This window comes from Gekko japonicus, unplaced genomic scaffold (assembly GCF_001447785.1).
Source record: "Gekko japonicus isolate JY-2015 unplaced genomic scaffold, Gekko_japonicus_V1.1 scaffold1272, whole genome shotgun sequence".
NCBI lineage: Eukaryota > Metazoa > Chordata > Lepidosauria > Squamata > Gekkonidae > Gekko > Gekko japonicus.
In genome coordinates, this window is record NW_015172042.1 from 212,162 (window position 1) to 233,918 (window position 21,757).

Sequence of the window (21,757 nt, forward strand, 5' to 3'; positions counted from 1 at the left end):
CTGTAGAAAGGTATTTGTTCATTTCATGACTCATCTCATGTGTTGGGTCCAATGGAGCGGAAATGGTTTGTCTCGCTGCAGATGGCAAAGAGATTTACTGCCAACGAAAAAACATTCACACAGGGAGACTTAAAAAAAACACCTCTCCTTGTGTTTGCCTTATTTATCTTTAACTCTTGTTTTTAAATGAATGTTTTATACTGAGGTCCAGTTTTCCAAATACAATATTTGCTACTTGTATAGGTCACATTACACTCACGTCACCATTATGGAAATAAGAGCATACCGAGAAAGAAGGTTGTATAAATGTGTCAGTTTCTCACAGCGGATTACTCCCTTTCCTCTTCAGTTCATTAAAAAAAGTTAAATTCTCCTAACTCTGTAAAGCCAAGGCAATGATAGGCCACTAAAGTGCCAGCTATGTATATAATGCCAGCATTACTGTTGATAGTTCAAGGAAGATCACCCAAATGCTATCTTAAGCTATGTCTTCATGAGGAGCCACAAGGTTTAGATAGGGGCTCTGGTGCAAGTGATGCTCTATCTTCTTGGTGCCTGAGGGGGTCAACAGTGGGAAGGCTTTTAATGTCCTGGCCCCACTGGTGGACCTCCTGATGGCACCTGGTATGTCTGGCCACTGTGTGACACAGAGTGTTGGACCGGATAGGCCTTTGGACTGATCCAACATTGGCGACTCTTATGTTCTTAGGACCTTCCTGGGCCTTTGGACACCTGGTTCATAACTTTGGTGGTAGTCCAGAAGTGCAATGGTATAAAGGTGCCTGGAGGTTTTCTGCATTAGCGTTTGTATGATGTGACAAGTGCACTCCATCAAGGACCCATGGGTTCCAGTTGTCAGGATAGCAAGGACTGGTATACCACACCACTACATCATGTTCAATTTCAGTCCCAAGAAGAGCAAAGCAGTGGCCCATCTCATCCTTGACCATCCTCTCTCTGGCTTCCTCCCAGTACTTCCCAACTTCTTTATGTTTCTCCCTTGTAACACTCTGAATTAGTTCCACCCACCTTGGGCATTTCTCCATTACTCTGTCGCTCTCTAACTCACCATTGACGTAAGTCAGATGCAAGCCAGCTTTCTCAAGGCCCTATTGCCACTGCTAGGGAGGGGCTGTGTCTCAGTGGTAGAGCATCTGCTTGGTATGCAGAAGATCCCAGGTTAAGTCCTCCTCCCACATCTCCAGTTAAAGGATCAGGGTGGTACCTACCTAAAACCCTGGAGAGGCAGTGCCAGTCTGAGTAGACAGTACCAGCCTTGATGAACCGTAGGTCTGATTCAGAATAAAGTAGCTTTGTGCGTTCATGCTCTAACTTGAGTATAGATTGAGACTAGCATGGCAATTTTCCTTCTGAGGATTTGCTGGAGATGCTGCTTTGCCCTGTCTGGACAGTTAGTTCCAGCTCTGCACAGCCTGCTGCTAGTATGGGGATAAGCAGATTTGAGCAGGAAGGTATTCTGTGCACTTCAAGATAGGCACTGGGATTTACTATTTATTTATGTAAAATAAGATGTACCTTATTCTCTCAATAAAAAAAGGAAAAGGAAAAAAGACAGGAGGCAACTGAAATGTGACCATTCTCTGGTGGTTCAGGGTTAGGCATTCTGAAGCTTAACTTATGGAACTCACTGCCATTAACTTTGGAGGGCTTGAAAAGGGAAACTGTGAGAAACTTAAAGAAACCACTTTACTCAAAACTTATAAAAATGCTTACACACAGGACACCACCCCTTCCCTCCCCCAGAAAAGTAAAATCATGCCTCACCAGCAGAGGATGATGTGAACTTCCACCTTGGGAAGTAGGAAGGACGGAATGAGCTCTCTTTACTGAAAAAACACCTAAACTGAGAAAAAGCATTTTATAGAATGTCACACTACTGAACAAGAGACTATAAGGCAACTTCATATATTATGCACAATTAAAGTTGAGAAAAGAAATCCTGCCTAAAGGGAAAGCTCTATCAGTGATGATATCCCCCTCCCAATTGGACCCCCCCAGCAGTACTACAGGTTGCATTCTGCAACATCAAAAGGCGATATCCCCCTCCCAATTGGATCCCCCCTACAGGTTGCATTCTGCAACATCAAAAGGATTGTAAAAGGAAGCTTCATTAAAAGGACTGTAAAAGGAAGCGACAAACAAACACACATCCTTCCCCCCTCAAAAAAAATAACCAGTGAAATCATGACTCACCAGCAGAGCAAATCTCCAGGAAGACTCACAGGAGGACCATGGGAACTAGAGTTACAAGAAAGTGGGAAATGGAAACAGGAAAGAATGAACAGCTCATTATGGGCTACAGCCCACATGCTACTCCCAGAAAAGAATTATCTCTCTTTGCCACGTGGCTACAGGCTAATCCGTCCTTAGGAACTGTCTTCAAGGATGGAAGGAATTAATCAGTCAGTCTCAATTGGGCGCTTTGGCACAGCAAATGAAATATTGAAAGATCATATGCACTTTGGGCCAGTGCAGGAGTGATACAGCATGACCAAAGAAATAGTGAAAGTAAGAAATTCTGATATAATTTAATTAAAATTAGGGTGAGGCACAGCGTATACAATAGGGGCGCCACCCCATGTGCCCCACCACTGGCTACAGCCCTATTCTGAGCCTATAAGAAGTAGCTCCTCCCTGGAGGCAGGCATGGTCACTGACAATTTTCATCACCTGGGGAGGAACTTCTCTCCCCAGCTCCCAGTCTTGGCCCTGCCTACAGGGCAGTTAGAGGTCACTGACTCAGCTCTGTTTAGAGCTCAGTGCTCTCATGAACCAACAATCATTCCCCCCCCTTTTTTCTTTTCTGTTCCTTGGTATTCTCTCTCTTCCCCCTCAATTTCCCCCCTCCTTTTCTCTGGAGTGGTAGGACTTGGATCGTAGGGAGAGAACTGCCATGTGGCTGGCTGAGTGAGGCCTTTCACCTCTGCAAGCCTCCCCCCCCTTCAGTGGGAAACAACGAGATACAGCCACCTGGACTCATACTCAGGAGGAGGCCAGCCCTAAGGAAGATAACAGCCGTCGGAGCTGCCAGTGGAAGGGATCACCCTTCCCTTCCTTTCCCTCCTCAAAAGAGCAAAGGACATCAGCAGGGACTCCAGCCTTTGGGCTAGGAGCATGCCCACTTGCTCCAAAGGGCCATGGAGCATCGGCGGTTGCCATGGTGGGAGCTCCATCTTCCTCCTCCTGCGGCCCTCAGGCTCTTGGCTCAGTGACAGGCCACCTCACTGTGTGGTCATCCCAACCAGCTCCAAAGTAAGGCAGGAAAACTGGCTTGGGGGGTAAGCAGGGTAGTGTTTCTTCATAGTTTTTCTCTAGTTAAAAAAAAGTGGGAAATTGTTCTGGAATGGCAGCCCAGGTGGGCTGATTAGAGTCCGCGCTCCTAACCACTATGCCAAACTTGCTTGCTCTCAAGAAAAGTTCTGAATGGAAACTCTCAAATCTATAATTTCTTAGATCTCAAACAAGGATTTTCTGGCATCAATAGATCTGTCAGAGGCCTATTTCCATATACCTATTTGGGAAACTCACCAGAGGTTCCTCTGCCTCACCTACACTGGGAGGCGCTTCCAATATAGGGCCCTCTCCTTTGCGCTCAAGACTGCCCCAAGAGTGTTCACAAAGGTGCTGGTCATGTTCATTGCTTTTCTCAGAACCCAGGCACTTGTGTGTTTCCATAGCTGGACAACATCCTTTTCAACTTCTCCTCTGATACAAGAGATTATCCAGCAGTCCCACTCAGAGGTCATGCTTTTGGTGAGACTTCTGGGGATGCTAATCTCCTGTCAGGATGTGACTCCATGCTCACCTCTCCAGAGGCTTCTTCTCCCCTTCCAGATCATGATACCCCACAAAAGGCACAAATTGATCAAGCTTCCAGACAGTCTCCTTCAGGATTTTCAATGGTGGCTGCACCTGTCCAGACTCCTAGAAGTGTCACCTCTCAGAGAACCAAACAGGACACTGCTGACAATGGATGACAGCCTTCAGGGGTAGGGAGCTCAGTCCACGGGAGGGTGGCTCAGGGACCCTGGTCCCAGGAAGGGACCCATCAGAGCATCCATTTTCTGGAACTCAGGGCAATCAGGTGGGGTCTGTAAGCCTTCCAAGATCTCCTAGCCAAGAAGGATGTCTTTGTGCACACAGACAACATGACTGCCAAGTCTTATATCCAGGGGTCTTTTGGGGCCGGAGCGTGCTGGAGCACCGCTCCGGCAGCCCGCGTAGAAGCGCTGCGGCTCCGGGGAGGCCCAGAAAGCCCCGCACCCAGGTCCCCCGAGCCTGCGCGAGAGCGCTGCTGATAGCTTCACTTTGGCCATGCCATTCTTGGTTCCAGGACCTAGTGAAGCTATTCTCTGATGAGCCATGGCACCTTCCAATCAGGAAGGACCTTCTTTATATCTTTAAGACCACCTCTCTTCATATGAGCCCTATAGAACATTGTGTCAACATCTCCTGGCTGTCCCTGGCCCTAGGGATGTCTGACTTGCCTCAACAAGGGCCAGTGCCTTTTCCGCCCTGGGCCCTGCCTGATGGAATGAGCTATCTTATGAGATCAGGGCCCTGCAGGACTTGTTACAGTTCCACAGGTCCTGCAAGTTGGAGCTCTTCTGCTGGGGCTTTAGTTGAGGCAGCAGGCATCCACTTGATTGGCCTCTCTTCCAGTGACCGCAGATCTGTGAAGCCAGATTGGGACCACAGTGTTTTCTGTTGAGGTGTTGTTGTTTTAGTATGTGATGTTTTTATTGATTTTACAGATTTTAAATGTAAATCTGCATAAATTGCAGACCTATATGTTGGAACCCACCCTGAGCCTGCAATATGGGGAAGGTGAGATATAAGCCAAAATAATAAATACATTTATCAAGGGCCCCTCCTCCATCCTCAACCTGAGATGTTAAGGTTCACAGCCTGGAGTTTGAACATTTGCAGTTTAGTAGGGTTGCCAAACCCCCCAGTTTGCCAGGGGTCCCCCGTTTTGAGGGGGGGTTTCTACCTGCCGCCGGCCATTCTGCCCTAACCCTAAACATCCCCAGGAAAGGGAATGGCATTGCTTAGATGTTCAGAGAGTGCCGAGCTTCTACTTGGAGCAGACTGAGGCCTTTCTCAAGTCAGATTCTATGTTTGTGTCTTTTAGGAAGGCATCCTTGAGGAAGGGTTTTTTTACCTCTACCTTTAGCAGATGGGTCAGAGGGAGTATTCTTCTGGTGTATAAGGCCAGGGGCCTAGACCCCCCATTGGGCATAACAGCTCAGTTGCTCAGAGGAGTGACAGCTTTGACAGCATAGGGGGCTTTCTCTTCCTTTAGGTGGTCTGCCATGCACCTAAAGGTTCATTCTTTCACCAAATGCTGCCGTATTGACAAGGGAGCTTCTGCTGATGAAGCCTTCAGTTTTCAGGCTAAGGTTTTAATTCTTTACCACCACCACCACCACCACCATCCCAGGTAGGGTTGGCAAGTGGAAAAATTTTCTTACCGGGGGACTCCCGGTCTGCGGCTGGAGTGCGTGCGTGCACGCTTTGTGTGCGTGCGCTGCACACACATCACCAGAAAGTGACGTTATGACGCCGGGCACGCTGGGGGCGGGGCCACAACCATCCAAGGGAAAACCATAGAGTTTTCCCTCGGATGACCCTGGCCCCGCCCCCAGCGTGCCCAGCATCATAACGTCACTTCCTGGTGACGCGCATGCCAGGGTGGGGTTCCCTGAGGGCCCGATCCTCTGGCGGTGGGGAACAGGCCTCTGGGATGGGGGTTTCCCCACCCCCCGGGGGGACTTGGCAAGCCTAATCCCAGGGCATACTGCTTTTCTATATCCCATAGGTTCAGACTGCCCCACCCTCTACCATGGAAGGTTCGTTTCATTACTGTGAATCTCCCTTCTCAGTGCTCCTAGGGTGGGGCAGTCTCTTCCCACGCAGGGGTATAGACAGTTTTCCCAGAATGGCCTGTGGCCTAGCTAAAGTATGCTGCTTGGGTCCCAGGGGCCTGAACCCTTTTGGTGGGGCTCTTGCGGGTCTTCTGTTTAATCTTCAGAGTTTGGTGCTTCCACCAATTCTCTGTTGTACTCATTTGGTTTGGCTGTTGGTTTTGGTTTTTCTTCTTTTTTCTGTTGTGATACTTGTGTGTAAGAGATAGACGGCTTCAGATCCAGCCTGGGAGGTGGGGAGAGAAGCTCCTCCCCTAGGGGGTCAAAACTGTCAGTGATACTGCCTGCCTCCAGGGAGGACATGCTTCCCATAGGTTCAGACTGCCCCACCCTAGGTGAAACAAACCTTCAATACCCCCCCCCAGCATTTCTTCCACATAAGTTCTCTGCATTGTGTCCAGTCTTATCCAGTCTTCTGATGCCACCAATGCAGAATTTAGAAACAACATGTGCAAAATGGTATTTTAAGAGTGAGTCAGTGGCTCACAGATGCTGATTTTCTCTCTCCACTGTTGGCATTTCTTGACAACCGTCTTTCATACAAAGGGGACTTTCAATTTCTTATTAAAATCTAGATAAGCCTTAATATGGTACAACTCCAGAAGCTGCAGCTGGTGCAGAATGTGGTGGCCAGGCTGTTGATGGGTCTCCCTATGTGGGAGCACATCCAGCCTGTGCTAAAGACACTGCACTGGCAGCCAATAGCATACCGGATTCGCTTCAAGGTGCTGTTTTTGACCTTTAAAGCCCTTTATGGCCTGGGACCTGCCTACCTGAGGGACCGCCTCTCCCCTCATGTTTCCCAGAGAGCACTGAGATCAGGATCACAAAACCGCTTGGCCCTCCCTGGTCTGAAGGACGCTAGGCTGACATCAACCAGGACCAGGGCATTTTCTTTGGCAGCTCCGACCTGCTGGAATGAGCTCCCTGGCGAGATCAGGGCCCTGCAGGACCCCTCACACTTCTGCAGAGCTGTGAAAACGGAGTTTTTCTGGCAGGCATTTCAGTTATCAGCTAAGCCCTAGAGCTAGAAGCTACCTAGAATGGTATCCACTGCTGATGGTGTTCATGAATGTACTTTTTTATACTGTACCACCATTGATATATTAACGGTTTTATGTCATGTTTTATGTATTTTATTGTGATATGTATCTTGTTTTATTGTTTTTTATGTAAGCCGCCCTGAGCCTGCTTCGGTGGGGAGGGCGGGGTAAAAGTTGAAACAATAAAAAAAATACTAAAAAATAAAATAATATCTACCACACTTACAATGCCATCTTAAGGAGAGTTGTACCGCTTTCATAGGGATGCCAGCCCCCAAGTTGAACCTGGGGATCCCCCGGAATTACGGGCATCAGTTCCCCTGGAGAAAATGGCTGCTATGGATGGTAGACTCTATGGCATTGTACCCCACTGAGGTCCCTGTCCTCCCCAGGCTCCATCCCCATATCTCCAGCAGTTTCCCAGCCCGGATCCATCAGCTCTACTACCCCATACCCTGCCAGTGGCCAGGAGGGACCTGGCAACCCTTCCCTCTAAGTCCAAAGCCAATGGGGTCAGAAGGGTATAACGCTGCTTATCTTGACACTGTCAATGGCATTTTTACCCCCTCCCCAACCTAGCTACAAATATATACCTTCCTTTTTATCACATAGATGGCAAGTGACATGAGCAAGTGTTTCTCTCATGCAGACCCTCCCACCATCACGGAATCCAAGAGCAATGAATCTGCTACAGGACGACAAGCTTCACTCAAGTGTGCAGCCTCTGCTGTGCCTACGCCTGATTTTGAGTGGTACAGAGATGACACAAGGTAATTAAACTTATCATCTTTTTTTCAGCTGCCTTTGATGTCTCATAAAACCCCCTGAGCCACTTGTTCTCTCTTTTTAAAAAGATCATTGTTCTGCAGCTTATGCTAAAAAAAAATGCTTGCGTTCACTGTCCCACTTTTGTTTTGTTCACAAATTTGGTGGTCATAGACTCTGCCCCTCCTTTGATTCTGGCTTCCCATTTTATCAATGATCATGATTTTTTTCAAAACCAAATTCATATCCCCCTACTGGTGTTTATTTCAAGAGTTTTTCTTTATCTTTGTTTATATCCTGTAGAACTGGGCATTGGTACAGTTAAGATTTTTGGGGTCTACTGTTTATTTACTAAACTTTTTCTTTTATAAAAAGGCAGAACTGATTATCATAAGAATCCAGGCACCAGTGCTTTGCAGAGTGCATATAGGAGTGTTCCATTTTTATGGGAAAATGTAAGCTGTGGCTCAGTGGAACATAGAAACATAAGAAGAGCTCTGTTGGATCTAGGGCTGCCAAGTCCCCCCGGGGGGGGCAACCCCCCCCCCCCAGAGGCCTGTTCCCCGACGGCGGGGAATCGAGCCCCAGGGGGGCCCCCGCCCCAGCGTGCGCGTCACAGGGAAGTGACGTTATGACGCCGGGCACGCTGGGGGCGGGGCCACGGCCACTCTATGGTTTTCCCTTGTATGGTCGTGGCCCCGCCCCCAGAGTGCCCGGCGTCATAACGTCACTTTCCTGTGACGTGCATGCGGCTCTCGCGCGCACTCGCCAAAAGCCACCCAGGAGTCCCTCACCGGCAAGGTAAGTCTGACTTGGCAACCCTAGTTGGATCAGACCAGTGGTCCATCTAGCCCAACATCCTGTCTCACACAGTGGCCAACCAATTCCTCTGGGGCATAGAGGCTGAGGCCTTCCCCTGATGTTGCCTCCTGGCTCTAGGATTCTGAGGTTTAGTGCCTGTCAATGTGGAGATTCCCCTCAGTCACCATGGCTAATAGCCATTGACAGATTTATCCTCCATCAATCTATCTAATCCCCTGTTTTCTCCTGTGACCTGAACAGTATCTCCTTTGCATGCAGAAGGTCCTAGGTTCAATCCCCAGCATCTCTAGGGTTTGTTTTTTATAAAAACAGGGTCAGGTAGAAGTGATGTGAAATACCTCTACCTGAGACCCTGGAGAGCCACTACCAGTCCAACTAGACAATATATGCCATGGTAGATCAGTGGCCTGGCCTCAGAATAAGGCAGCTTCATGTGTTCATGTAGGATACTGTCTTTCATCTTTTGCTTTCCACTTCCAATCCTGCTCACTGGTTGGTTTTTGCAACAGAATCAGAGGTTTGTGATCTACAAGGGGGGGAAATGTATAAAGGGAAATGAGTGGGTCATAGAAGGTTTAAGTGCCCTGCTCCTGCCTACCACTGCAGGAAATGGTGCTTCCCCTGCCCTACTTTGCAAAGGAAACACACTGACGGGGAAGAATATATGGTTCCATACAAGATCTGTCCAACATCAGAGGTCAGCCTTGATTCAAACAACAGTCTAACAGGCAGGCATTTAAGCTGAACTTTGGTCAAGTACATACCTGTGCAAGAAATGTACTGTCTCTGTGCTGAAGCCTGCCCCCCCCCATCTTACTTTTTAATTTCTTGTTTGCCTTCTCTGTCATTTTTTTTTACCTTCATCACAGCTTTTATTGTCTCCATTCTAATTTAATTGTGATATTTATTGATTGTGAAGCTCCTAAAAATTCAGCACTGTGCAAAACACATAAAACGAAAGGTCCTGCCCAATGGGCTTCCAATCTAATTTAGATAGCAAAATACCAGAAATGAAATAAAAAATAAAGCTAAATAATAATGTTTATTATTATGCACAAAGTCTCCTGTTTTCTCCCCTTCTTTGTCATTTTTATTACAATCGTATTTTTTCTTTATTTTCTGTATGTCTTGTATCCCTGTCTCACACCATCTCTGTCTGCCTGCCTTCAAATCTGTTTCCCCATCTTTCTCACTTTTTCCAATAAGAGAGTCATTCCACGTTGTTACGGTACCTGTCAATTATTTTTCTCGGTTCCTCAGGATAAATAATGCCAATGGTCTGGAGATCAGAAGCACGGGGAGCCAGTCCTTCCTGACAGTGGCCAACGTCACTGAAGAACATTACGGCAACTACACTTGCGTGGCTACCAACAAACTGGGAATCACAAATGCTAGCCTATTTCTTTACAGTAAGTATGACAAAAGGTGAAGGGAAGCAGCCATTCGGTGTCACAAAAACGTTTGCCATGACTTAAGGATGCCCTTCAGGTGTTTCGGGCCCGGCACTCAGTGTCTACAAGGCATCATTAATACACAAGCCACATGTAGGCTCATACTTTCAAACCAAACCTAAACTGTAACAGAACAAAGTGTTTTGCTCTGCCATAGTTCTTCAAAGAAGCAGGGGTTCAAGGGGATGGGAAAATCATCAATATTTCAAGGCAGAATATTGATACTGAAAATGTTCTGTGGCAGCCAAAACATTAAAGGGGTGTTTGAACATCTGGGTATGATATAGCTCTGCAAATGTAAGAAAGAAGCAAAAAATGTGGCAAAGACAGGAAGGGGTGAAGAGAGGAAGCAGAGGGAACCGAGACCAAAAACAGAATGAGTAAAAAGGTTTTGCAAGGATTTGAAAGGATGTAGCATGTTGCAGGGGCTGTGGGAAGAGATAATGCTAAATATAACACTAATGTAAAAGACAGGAAGCCTGTGCTAACTATAGCTGATTGTATTTTTTCCCCATGAAAAATGACTATCTGTGTAGGAAAGGTAGTTCTTTATTTCCTTTAGGGAATTTATACTCCAGCCTTTCAGCACACAACTCTCAAGGCAGCTTACAGTATTTGAAGTGGCCCTCCGTCTAGCTTTGCGTCATTGCACATTGAAAATAAATTTGCTCTATAGGAAAATAATAAATAGTCTGAAATCCAAGTGTTAACTCATTCTGCCGAAAGGACTGCTAGATTATTAGAGATCAGCCTGAGACCTCCAACAAATGGCACAGTATCCCATTAGGCACAAGTTTATATTTTCTGGGGGGAAATAATGAGGCTTATAAACCAGCCAGAACTTTTCCATTTGCTAGATTTTGCAGGCATTTTTATATTTTCTGAAAATGCCCTTCTCTACATTCTTTGGTATAACTGATTTTGAGGAGCAATCACCACGATTCCTTAACTAAACAGCACTTTAAAAATAATAATTTCTTTGCTTTCCCATCAGACCTTCAGACCAGACCTTTATATGTTAGAGCAATCTGTAATTTCTCTTGGGCATTATATATGGGCAATATTTCTTTTTCTAGTTTCTTTATAAGGTCTTTACTGAAATGAAATATCCCTGAGGTCAAACTTAACTTAATGGTTTGAATGAGTCCACTACCAGTACCTCTGATGATCTCAGAAGCTGCAGCAAGTGAAGAATATAAACTCGTAAATGATCAGGAGATGGATTAATGTTGTCAATACAGTTGTACAAATGGATAAACTGGAGTAAGAACCTTGAGAGGAACAAGCCCAATTTTATACAGAAAGCCAATGGCAGATATAGGGGTGCCTGAGGGATAAAGAGACACATATGGGAATCTATTTGTATTTTGTGGTAGTATGCGAGAGTCTCCAGTGTCACCGAGTGTTCCATTTCACATTACAAAAAATCTAGATCTTGACCAAGGTATAATTGCTTTATGCTATGCTTACAGTGGAGGGAGATGCTCAAAATGACAGAGGGGTAGCAGTTGTCAGAGTAACAGAGGAGTGGGAGATTGTCACAGGCAGCTGTTGAACAAGAAACTGCAAATAAAACCACTTGGAGTGTACATGGATGTAGTACTCTGGGGTTTGTAGAGATTGCGGCCCTAGGATAGACAAACTATAAAAGTCTGCTGTACTCATAATAATGCCAGATATTCAGAGCCAATAAAAGCTGTGCAACTGAGAGCAACTAGGATGCTAGATGATGTGAGCAGAGCAGGAAACCAAGTGCCTTGTGATTGCTTTTCTTTGCATTGGTGTACAATTTGTTTAGTTAGTTCTTTTTTTTTTACCCTGCTTTGCCCCCAGTGTTGTAATAAGTGACTTACAAAATGAAGCGTACAGACAAAAACCAGAAATATAGAAAGCAGCAGGTCCCTGGTACACCCTTGAAGCATGTTGGCAAGCCATAAGGATGTCATGGGCAGGTGCTGGATCTGTCAGCATGGCTAACCAAGGGCTCCAAATCCTCTCAAAAAGGAGAGGGGCAGATGCTCAGCCCGGGTCTTACTCAGATGGTCCTGATTTCGTCTCCATCATCTCCATTCTCTGTGGTTAAGGATGTATTAAGGCTCCTAATACTGGGCCAATTTGAATATCTCTCACTAGGAGAAACAGAAAAATATCTATGCTAGACATGGTGACAAGGCAGAGGAAGCACAAGGAATCTGCATTTCCTGTTCTTCTCATGCCAGTGTAACATGCTTAGCTGCTTTAAGAAATAAAAATATGAAGAGGTCTTTTATTTTTCTTAACATCAGCATCCAATTAACTATGTACATAATGGAAATCTTTGTGAAAAATAAAGTGGCAGCCCCTTATGATTACAGATGAACACTTCATAACTTTCAGATAAGGTGGAAAAACTGAGCAAATTATCCATATAGTCTTTGGAGACCAGAAGAAACTTAGCATTCCTGTGTTAAAGAAGTCTGTAATTGGAAATCTGGTAGTCTATAATTGGCCATCATTAGCTTTAGAAAGGAGGATAAAGAAGCACACACCAGTCTGAAATACCCCTCCAAGCCTGCTTGGCTTCACATCCAAGAACAAACTAGAGCAAGAGATACAACCCCTCCCCTTTCGAGTGGTTTTCTTCTCTGGAATCAAAGGGACTGAAGCATCAGGGGGAAAAAATCTTTTTTATGCTTTTTAATAGAGAACAAATTTGTTCAAAGCTATCCTCCCCTTTGAGAGGCAGATGGAATGCCAGTGCCGGAAGGTTCCGTGGTGGCTGAAAAATGACAGTGGCTGAGATTGAAACTGTAGAATGGGGACAAAATGAAATGTTTGTAGCTTTGCCCATAGCAAGTAAGGAAGAGAGAGAGAGAAGGGGGAAGTGGGGCTTATTGGGTCCTGCAAATTATCTGGAAAAACAGTTAGGAAAGGAGCCAAACAAATGACCAGTTGATCCCAGAAGTATTGTGAAAAGGGTAGAGGTGGGCCTTAATAAGCAATGACAGGCTAAAACCAAAGATGCTTTGGTCCATAAGCAACCAGGCCCGAGGTAGATGAAAGTGTCTGTCCTCAGTTGAGATTTATACCTGACATTCCTAGTGTCTTTTAGGAACAGGAGGATTTATGCCCAGAAATGAAACTGAGCTAGGCAGGAGAGGGAAAAGAGTCTGAACATACAGCAACAGGAGTAATAACAAACTGCAGGAGGTGGACAATGCTCTGAAATCGATCGGAAATACCCAAGTGCTATCATCACTACAGAAATACAGTGATCACCGCATCAGAGGCAGCTCCTCTAAATACAACATGAAAGGGGGCATTTGCTTTAGACAGATTTCTGTCACCTTGTGAAGCATTGACCGCAGACACGTGTGGTTAATATATATAATCCTCTCAGTTGTTTGATAACCAGTAGTAGGTTAATTGATCAAATTTTCTTCTCTTTAGTGGTATCAGTGGATAGAGATCTGGGAGGCATTCAGGAAAAAATAGAGCACTTGCACTGAACCTCAAAACAGATTAATCGATAACAATCATGCAACCAATTGTGTGCTGAGGGGAGGGTGTTCTGACTCAAATAGGCTTGAAGCTGGATGCTGGGTCCAGTCTCACAAGCAGCACTGTCCTGGAGTGCAAGAAGCCCCACCTGTTTTTGGGCTTCATCTGGCCAGGACTTGATTGAGCTCTGATCCTGCAAAGTGCTATGAGCAATTCGGCAGTGATCTGACTTAGTAGCTGGAACACAGGCTGCCAGCCTGGCTCTTCTTCATCACTGCTTTGCCTCCTCGTGAGCCAGCTATCTCTGTTGCTGTCAGCCGGGGTTGAGCGGACTTACAGAACTGGTAGTCCAGGGTATGGCCTTACAAGGCATGGGACTGGCTGCCCAAGGTGGGGTAGGTCCTTAGACTGAGGCCTCAGGATCCAGGGGCTCTGGGTCTGGAAGAGGCCCTTGGTCTGAAGGGGGTCTGATGGTATTGGATGTCCCCTGAGCCTCCTGGTCTTCCCTCAGAATGCTCTCTAGCTCCTCCTGGTCATCATCTGAGGAATCTGCTCCTGAGTCCAGCCCGGGGGGGGGTAATAACACTGGGAGGGGGGACTAGCAAATATGAATTTCACAAGTCTTTACTATGGAATAGAAATTCAGAGATTCAAGTATAAAACAGAGATTCAGGAATAAAAATTTCCTGAGAAGATTTCTGTCCATTCTTTTCTTTTTCTAATCTTTTAGCTAAATGCAGAATTCTACAACATAGCGTCTGTTAGTAATATTTGAAACAAGCAGGAAATCCAAGGCAGTCTTTACAGTTTGTTTCCTTTGAAGACAACACTAGAGGCTTAAGGTAGTTTTATAGCAGCTTCTCAGGTTGGTTAGTTGTTTCTTGTTCCCTATGATCACAGATTGCTGAAATGTCCTTTCTTTTCCTGGGGTAGGAGTTGAGAGTTATGCTTTAATTAGTGTTTTTTTTTAATTATTACAGCTAAGGCAATTGCTCATTAATGTTTTTCTTTATTTTTCATCATCAGAATTTTGTAATAGTACAGTGGCAATAATAAAAAAGCACAATGGCAAGAATTAAAAAGTTAAGGAGAAATTACTTTGGCTGCTAAAAGAAAAGCAAGAATTTATACCACTGCAGCCATAGTAAGTGAACAGAAAATAAGTGAAAGCTATTTCAGCCAATTCTAGTTCAGAACTAGAATTAGCTATAGAACAAGGTAAGAAGCAAAATTATCAGTACTCCTGATGAGCCTCAATAGGACTTTGTCACTCTACAATGGAGAGAGTGGTACTGCAGTTGCATTTTAAAGTAAACAAAAAGTCACCACAGGTCAGGTATGACAAAATGCACAAACACCCCAAATATTGGAATACAACACATTGGTGAGCTCTTCCATAAAAACCAGGTGAGCAAATGATGTCCATTCCAGACTAGGCTTGTTTGATTTTGTAGACTATAAATGTGGCTGTTAGGTGGCAATCTTCAAGCCATAAGAGTACCCTCCCTGCTGGCTTGCAAGCCCTTTCCTTTGGGAAGAACCTGCTTTAAATGCACATGAGTAGAGAGCAAGGATGCTACACAGAAAGGAAGCAGCAAGATGGAGTAGGGTCATAGCATGGTGGAGATGAGTCCTCCATAGCTCTGACCCTTGTCTTTTGTCTCATTACAATACACCTCCTGGGTTTGGCTTGTTTTCTGCCCTGAGCTCTTTTGGTTTTCTGCCTAGTGTTGGCTTTGACACCTCTTCCTGTCACATGGCTTCCTGTAACATGCTTGCAGATTAGTGAATCCCGATTTGGAAAAGTTAAATACCACTGTTTTGTCTCTTTTGAAAGCCTTTCTTGACTACAAATGCTATATAAATGCCATAAGTAAATACATAAATAGTGTGTGTGTGTGTGTGTGTGTGTTAGTGTGTGTGTGTGTGTGTGTGTGTGTGTGTGTGTTAAGTGCCATCAAGTCACTTCTGACTTATGGTGACCCTATGAATTAACATTCTCCAAAACGTCCTACTGTTAGCAGCCATTCCCAGGTCTTGCAAATTGAAGCCCATGGCTTCTTTTATTGAGTCAGTAGCTAGTGTAGAAGAAATCAAAGTCCTAGTAAGTAAATCTACAGAGCAGCTATCATTACTTGGCAAGCCACTAACATGAAACAGACCATCATATGGACTGAGCAAGATTCTCAGCACTACCATGGCAAAAAGGCCGTTGTTTCTTACTCTCCAGATTCAATCTCCAGTGATGTTCTGGAGAAAACTTCCCAGTTCTCATGCGGCATCCCGCACTTGTAGAGACAGAGGCCACAGGGAATAATTTAAAGAAGGCTTTATCTGGTAGCAGTTGTTAACATGGGGACTCCGTTAGGATGCAATGAATGGGACATTAGGCAGAACTGTGGCTCACCCCCTTTCCATTCCATGCCTGCCTTAAAATGTTTCACACAGAGCTATAGTATCAAGGAGAGTTACGAGTCAAGGCAGAATTAATAGGCAGAAATGGGGTGGAATAAGAAGGGTGTTGCACAGTTGGCAGGGTGCAGGTACTGTGGTTTCATACAAAGCCATGTGGTAATGAGGCCAGAACGCTTTAGCATAACTGCTTGCAAGAAGAAGTGCCTCACCAGCTGTGCGAGAGAAAGGTAATGGGCTTAAGTTATTTAAGCACACTAAATAACAAGGAGGTTTTGTCACTGGCTGCAGCTGACTGGAACAATAGGCCCCCATGGCTTTATAAACATGAAGTTCTAGCCTAGCTGTGGATTTTCCAAGCAAGAAGACAATACCTTCTAGTGCCTGCTGTGACTTCAAACACTCCCGTTTAGGCAGTTAGTGCAAGGAGATCTGTCATTAGTCACAAGGATGTACTTGACCTGCTACATCCCGATTGGTTTGCAGAATTTCTGACAAGTCAGGTTATAAAAACACAGCGAGCTCTGCATTAAGGAGTGTAGCACTGTTGGGGGCTGAAGATGTGTATACGCAAATAATGATTGACTGATGCCCAAGAAATGTTTTAACCTGTGATGAGCCTCATGCAGGTCCCAAATGCTCATCTTGGGGAATTTGGCTTATATTAATTTTGTAAGCAAAGTTACTTCTGGGAGTTTAGGGTTCTATTGAAACAAGTGTGATTAAACTCCAATCAAGCATAAGCACAGTTTGTGGTTGTGCTCAGGCACTCCTCTCACACCTCCCGTCTCCCTCCTTGGTTGCTCTGGTGAACTGGAACTTGATCAAGCACTAGAAGAGGAGTCAGCTGGAAGGAGTCACAGGCCTGTGCCAGCACTGCAGCAAAACTGACTGGAGGTTCATGTCATGACATCTGTGTACAGCCTGTAGTTTTTAAAGTAGTAGGTGTACATTTGCTTAAGTTTATGATGTTAATTCCAGATGTATGTACAGAACATACCAAGTCCTTATACCACTCTCAAGTTGGGGCTTGGAGTTCCACAGCTCAGTTCCTCTAAAGGAAATGGTGGCTTTAGAAGATTAAATCTATGGCATCAGATCCCTGTTTTGTTCCTCAACCTCTCCAAGCACTGCCCCCCAAACTCCAGGAACTTCCCAAGCCAATGTTAATAACCCTAATGGCATTAAATTCAGATATCATTCAGAATTATGGTACGTGGAAACAATTTGTCTGAGAATCCAGATTGCCTTCAATCTCAATGAAGTTGGTGCTGAATTCTAGAAGCCCTTCTCCCTGCTTGGGGTGTGCAGTTGGGTAGTGCTGACCCAATAAGATGCCTGATATTTAGGGTATTGGTCAGGTCAGCAAGATCCGACACCACTGCTGTCTCTCTGACATAACTCTTGATTCTGATGTTTTCTGTTGGGGAGACAGCAACAAAGAGGCCAGTCTACCCCTAAATGAAATAATATCCATTTAACGTTTACAGGCACCAAATCTCAGTTGTCTGGCTTTTTGATATAACAATATTCCTGAATTTGATTATTACAATAAGCATGCCCAAATTTCACAGTGTGTAATATTGGGACAATGGGACCTAGGTGCTTCTATCTGACTTGTGAGAAGGAACTTCAAGCCAACTTGGATTGTACATCAATATGGCATTCATATAGCTATCACTTCAGCTGTACATTTTTGGAAATTTACAGTCTTAACTAAATTCTTTCCTACTTTGGAAGTTAAATGGAAACAGCTGCAAAATGGTCAGTAAAACATCCATTGGTTACTGTTTGGAAAGCACCTGTTGTTTAGGAGTCCCTGCTTCAAGAACTACAAATATGCAATATTGGTTAGTAGTGCCATATGGCAACAAGATTTAAAAGTGGGTCCTTTGTGTTTCTCAACTTTCTCCAAACATTGCAACGAGTTTTGTTTTCAGAAAATCTACTTTTTACAAAAGAGACTATGATACTTTTTTGGAGATGGAGACATTGAGATTGGGGGGGGGGGCATTCAGATAGTATGAAAAGGTATGTCAAATTTTGTTCACTGGTTCCAGTTCAAAGTCAGTGTCAATGCATAATATGCATAATTCCACTGGAAAACAATCCAGGCAAAAGAAAGCCTGGAGGATATTGATAGACTGGGGGATATTGATATGTTGGTACTTGGAAGCTGGGTCATGCTCCTCAAGTGCAGTCAGGCTTTGTGTTTCCCTTTACATTCTGTATGCTGTTTATTCAGCTGTGACTCCTCCAGATGGTTCTTTACCTCTCCCTTCCAATATGTGGTGTCATCCACTTAGCTGCACTGCGATTCAAAAACATTCTGTAGAATCCAAGCAGTCTCAGGTTGGGAGACCCTTCAGGTTTGTAACAGCTGCTTGTGGATGTAAAAACTGCATGTTGCTTATTGTTCTGTTCTTTTTTTCTCACTCCTTAGAGAAAATATTACCCACACTCCCCAATCCTTTTTCAGGTCAGTATATGCTTTATGTCACAGTAGCTTTTTGAGCTGGGTCATTCTCCATCAATTTAATAAGTAAGATGAACCAGGGAAAAGAAAACAGTTTAGACACAATTTAAAAAGAAAACAGCCCCCTCACATTTATCTTCTGATTGTTTCAGTCCTTGTTTACCCACTCCAGTGCTGTCAAACTGAATCATTTCTCAAACCACTGGTTTTACCAACATGTCATCTTAAGTTTGAAGTGACTCAGCCCATTTTGGGCTCTTCACCCCCCCCCCTTGCCTCCTTCCTCTGTCAGTCAGACTTGTGTACAGTTTCTCATAGGCAGCTTCCAACACAGAATGCACTTGAAAGATTCCTGGTTTGAAAGCACTTCCATGTTAAATGTCTGTTCCATATGGAAAGATGATGCATCAGCTTCTGAATCGGCCTTCTGTCAGACATGGGCTAAGTGAATGGCTTGGGACTATTGAAGCTAACCAGGGGTTGCCTTGGATGGAAGACCATTGGGAGTCCCACGCGAATTGCAAAGTGACTTCCTACACAACTAAGTTGATCTCTTTCTAAGAATAACCATTGGAGGCAACAGACAATGCTGGAAGATCACAGTATTTCATCAGTTTATACAATATTAGAGGAAATGAAGATGTGCAATCTCTCCACTTGTCCATACCAGAGAATTCAGACTAAAGATCACTAATCCCAAAACAGTCAACCTTGGTGACTTCAACAGCTGAGCTGTTCATTTAAGCTCTTGGTAGCACATGTACCAGAACACTGTGCTTTCTGAAAGGACAGCACAGATCTCCCAATTGTGAGTTATTTTAATAAGAGTGCTTCCAATGCAACAAATTTAATATGAAGGTGAATATTTGTTTACATACTGTACAGTCGTGATTTGGGGAATTCATTGGTCAACAGAACAATCTGATATCAAAGACAAATACTAGCACACAGCACAGTAACAGGGTTAGGGCATATATCCCCTTGCAGTGGTAGCCCTAAAATGTAGGTATACTTATGTAGGAAGTGATCTACAGAAATAGCAGATGTTATCTATTTTATGCTTCCAGGTATCATTTTGCATTTCTTCATCCATTATCACTGGTTGGTGTTGGAAATATGACACAGTGCTAGAGATGGATCACTGAAAACTTGGACCCAATATTTGATTCTGAATCAACTGGTTACATCACTGATGTAACCAGTTGATTCAGAATCAAATATTGGGTCCAAGTTTTCAGGTATTTGTTCCAGGGGTACCCACTTGCTTTAATGACATAGCTTTTAAAAGGCTGGAATGTTGTTGCAACAAGAGGCTACAACTGGTTAAAATGAAGGCAAATCAACAAATACAATTAAAGGAAAACACATGCAAAATCAAGATATTAATAAAATAACCCCCTAACAGTTATTGGCAAATAACATTCAAGGAAGGGAGTAAAGTAGGCCACTGGGGGACTAGGATTAGAAGAATAAATCCAATTAAACATGATTATCATATGAAGTAGAAATGAAAATGTACACAGATACAAAATAACATTTTAAAAGGCTGCTTTGGGCTTTAAGTTTGGCACTTCTAAATTATTTATAGAGCCCATGAGATAAAGTGGGATAAAAATCTAATAAACAAAACTTGAATTGTAGTTTTATTTGAGACAAAAGTTCACACTGTAATTCTTGGCCCTCGTTATATGTCTCCTTTTAAAAAAAAATCCACCACATGTAAGGAAATGTTGAATTTAACAAATCGTCTCATGGATCAGTGTTTGGTTTTTTCAGAGAAATTATACAGCAAATACGCAAATGTCCGGGGAAAATTCTTTGTGCTTCACTTCCATTGAAACTGATGGGGAAAGTTAGATGAGCCTTAAGAGTGCCATCCTACGCACTTCAGTGGACAGAAGGATGTAAATCTGCACAGAATAACACTGTAACTGAAGACCATTTGGTTTCAATCAGGCATTAATCATAAATAACTTTCTGTAGGTTGAGACATACTAAATGAAGGTTTCTTTACTGATTGCTCAAGCTATCAAGACTAATGCAAAGAAATATATTTGCATCTGCAGACTTAAAACTTTGGCCTCTCTGCCCATGAAGTTTCCTTGGTTCTTTGTCTTGTATTGATAACCTGTCAGCAGGATATGGTCTGTGAAGTATTCCATGCTTTGGTTAATTTTCCATGATTTTGATTCACATATTTGTGAAGCTGCATCCCACCCTTCCTTCAGTGCATCCAAGAGTTAGTATGAGAAATTCACTGAGCAAAAACGTAATTTTAATATGTCAAACCTTATTTCTGTGCCAAATGTTTCCAGCAGTTTCTTTGCCATGGGCAATTAGCACAGGTATTGGTGCTTTACTAACTGTTCAGTCTGCCTTTGCAATTCACCTTTGATAAAGCCTTGGGGGGGGGGGGATCCCTTAACAGCATAGACATGGTTTCTATTCTCAGCCATCAGTGGCGTTCTCTGAAATCCTGGTTGTGTAATCCTTGATCTCTAAGGCCTATGGTTAAGGGTTTATTATTGCTTCTCTAAAAAAAAAATCTGCAGTTTCTAACCAGTGAGGAATTACAGAAACAAATTTATTAGTGAACTATCTGGATATTGAAACCATGACATCATTTCTGAGAATTTTTGGTTTACTTGCCATTAGAGGCAACATATGTTCTTCTGAGCTGTCCTATTTCATTGTCAACATTAGAAAGTTAGCATAATAAGGGCACCAAAGCCCCCCAAAAGATGGCCTATTAAGTGTTAAAATTAGAGTTGCCAATAGGCCTGGAGGGGGGGGAAATCCTGCCTGTTTAACAGAGGCTTAATGAGATGTCATTTACCAGATGAAATCTTCCTCTGTGCCATATAAAGCCTCAACTTTACATTTCCACACATTAAGCCTCTGTTACAGGGACAGGATTAACACAAAGATATTCTGCTGGCATATCTAACTAAAATAATGCCTACATGGCATCACTATGGTTCCTTGGGGTACATGCTGCTAAGGTCACAGTGTTACCCACAAAAAATGAATTTTGTAATAATCAGGATACTGATTTGTAGATCCTAGTGTCATGACATTCCTTAGAATGTCTTGGTTGCAAGCCTAAGAAGAACTTTCATGGGAATAGATTCCACTGGATAACATGAGACTTATTCCTGAGTTGCCCTGTTTAGGATTGCTGTCTTTGGTTTTTTTACCCTATGGTGCTATAAGATTCAGGGTACTTCTGCATAAGGTTTCTAACATTCCAGTTTCAGGGACCTGGGAAGACATTTTCCCAAATGAGGAGCCCCCAGGCCTTACAGGGCCAATGAGTATGGGATGTGTGGCAAGTAAAAGCACTGTTCATCTTGTAGGGAT

General features: G+C 44.0%; 1 protein-coding gene across 1 annotated transcript in view; it reads left to right on the forward strand.

Annotated features, from left to right (window-relative positions):
- LOC107118366 (limbic system-associated membrane protein-like) overlaps positions 1-18,435 on the forward strand; it is a 211,174-nt gene extending 192,739 nt beyond the window's left edge. Inside the window, exons 4-6 of the mRNA XM_015420684.1 lie at positions 7,641-7,761; positions 9,839-9,987; positions 18,365-18,435. Of these exons, the coding sequence (XP_015276170.1) occupies positions 7,641-7,761; positions 9,839-9,987; positions 18,365-18,435 (341 nt within the window). The remainder of the gene's footprint in view (positions 1-7,640; positions 7,762-9,838; positions 9,988-18,364) is intronic.
- The last annotated feature ends 3,322 nt before the right edge of the window (positions 18,436-21,757 follow it).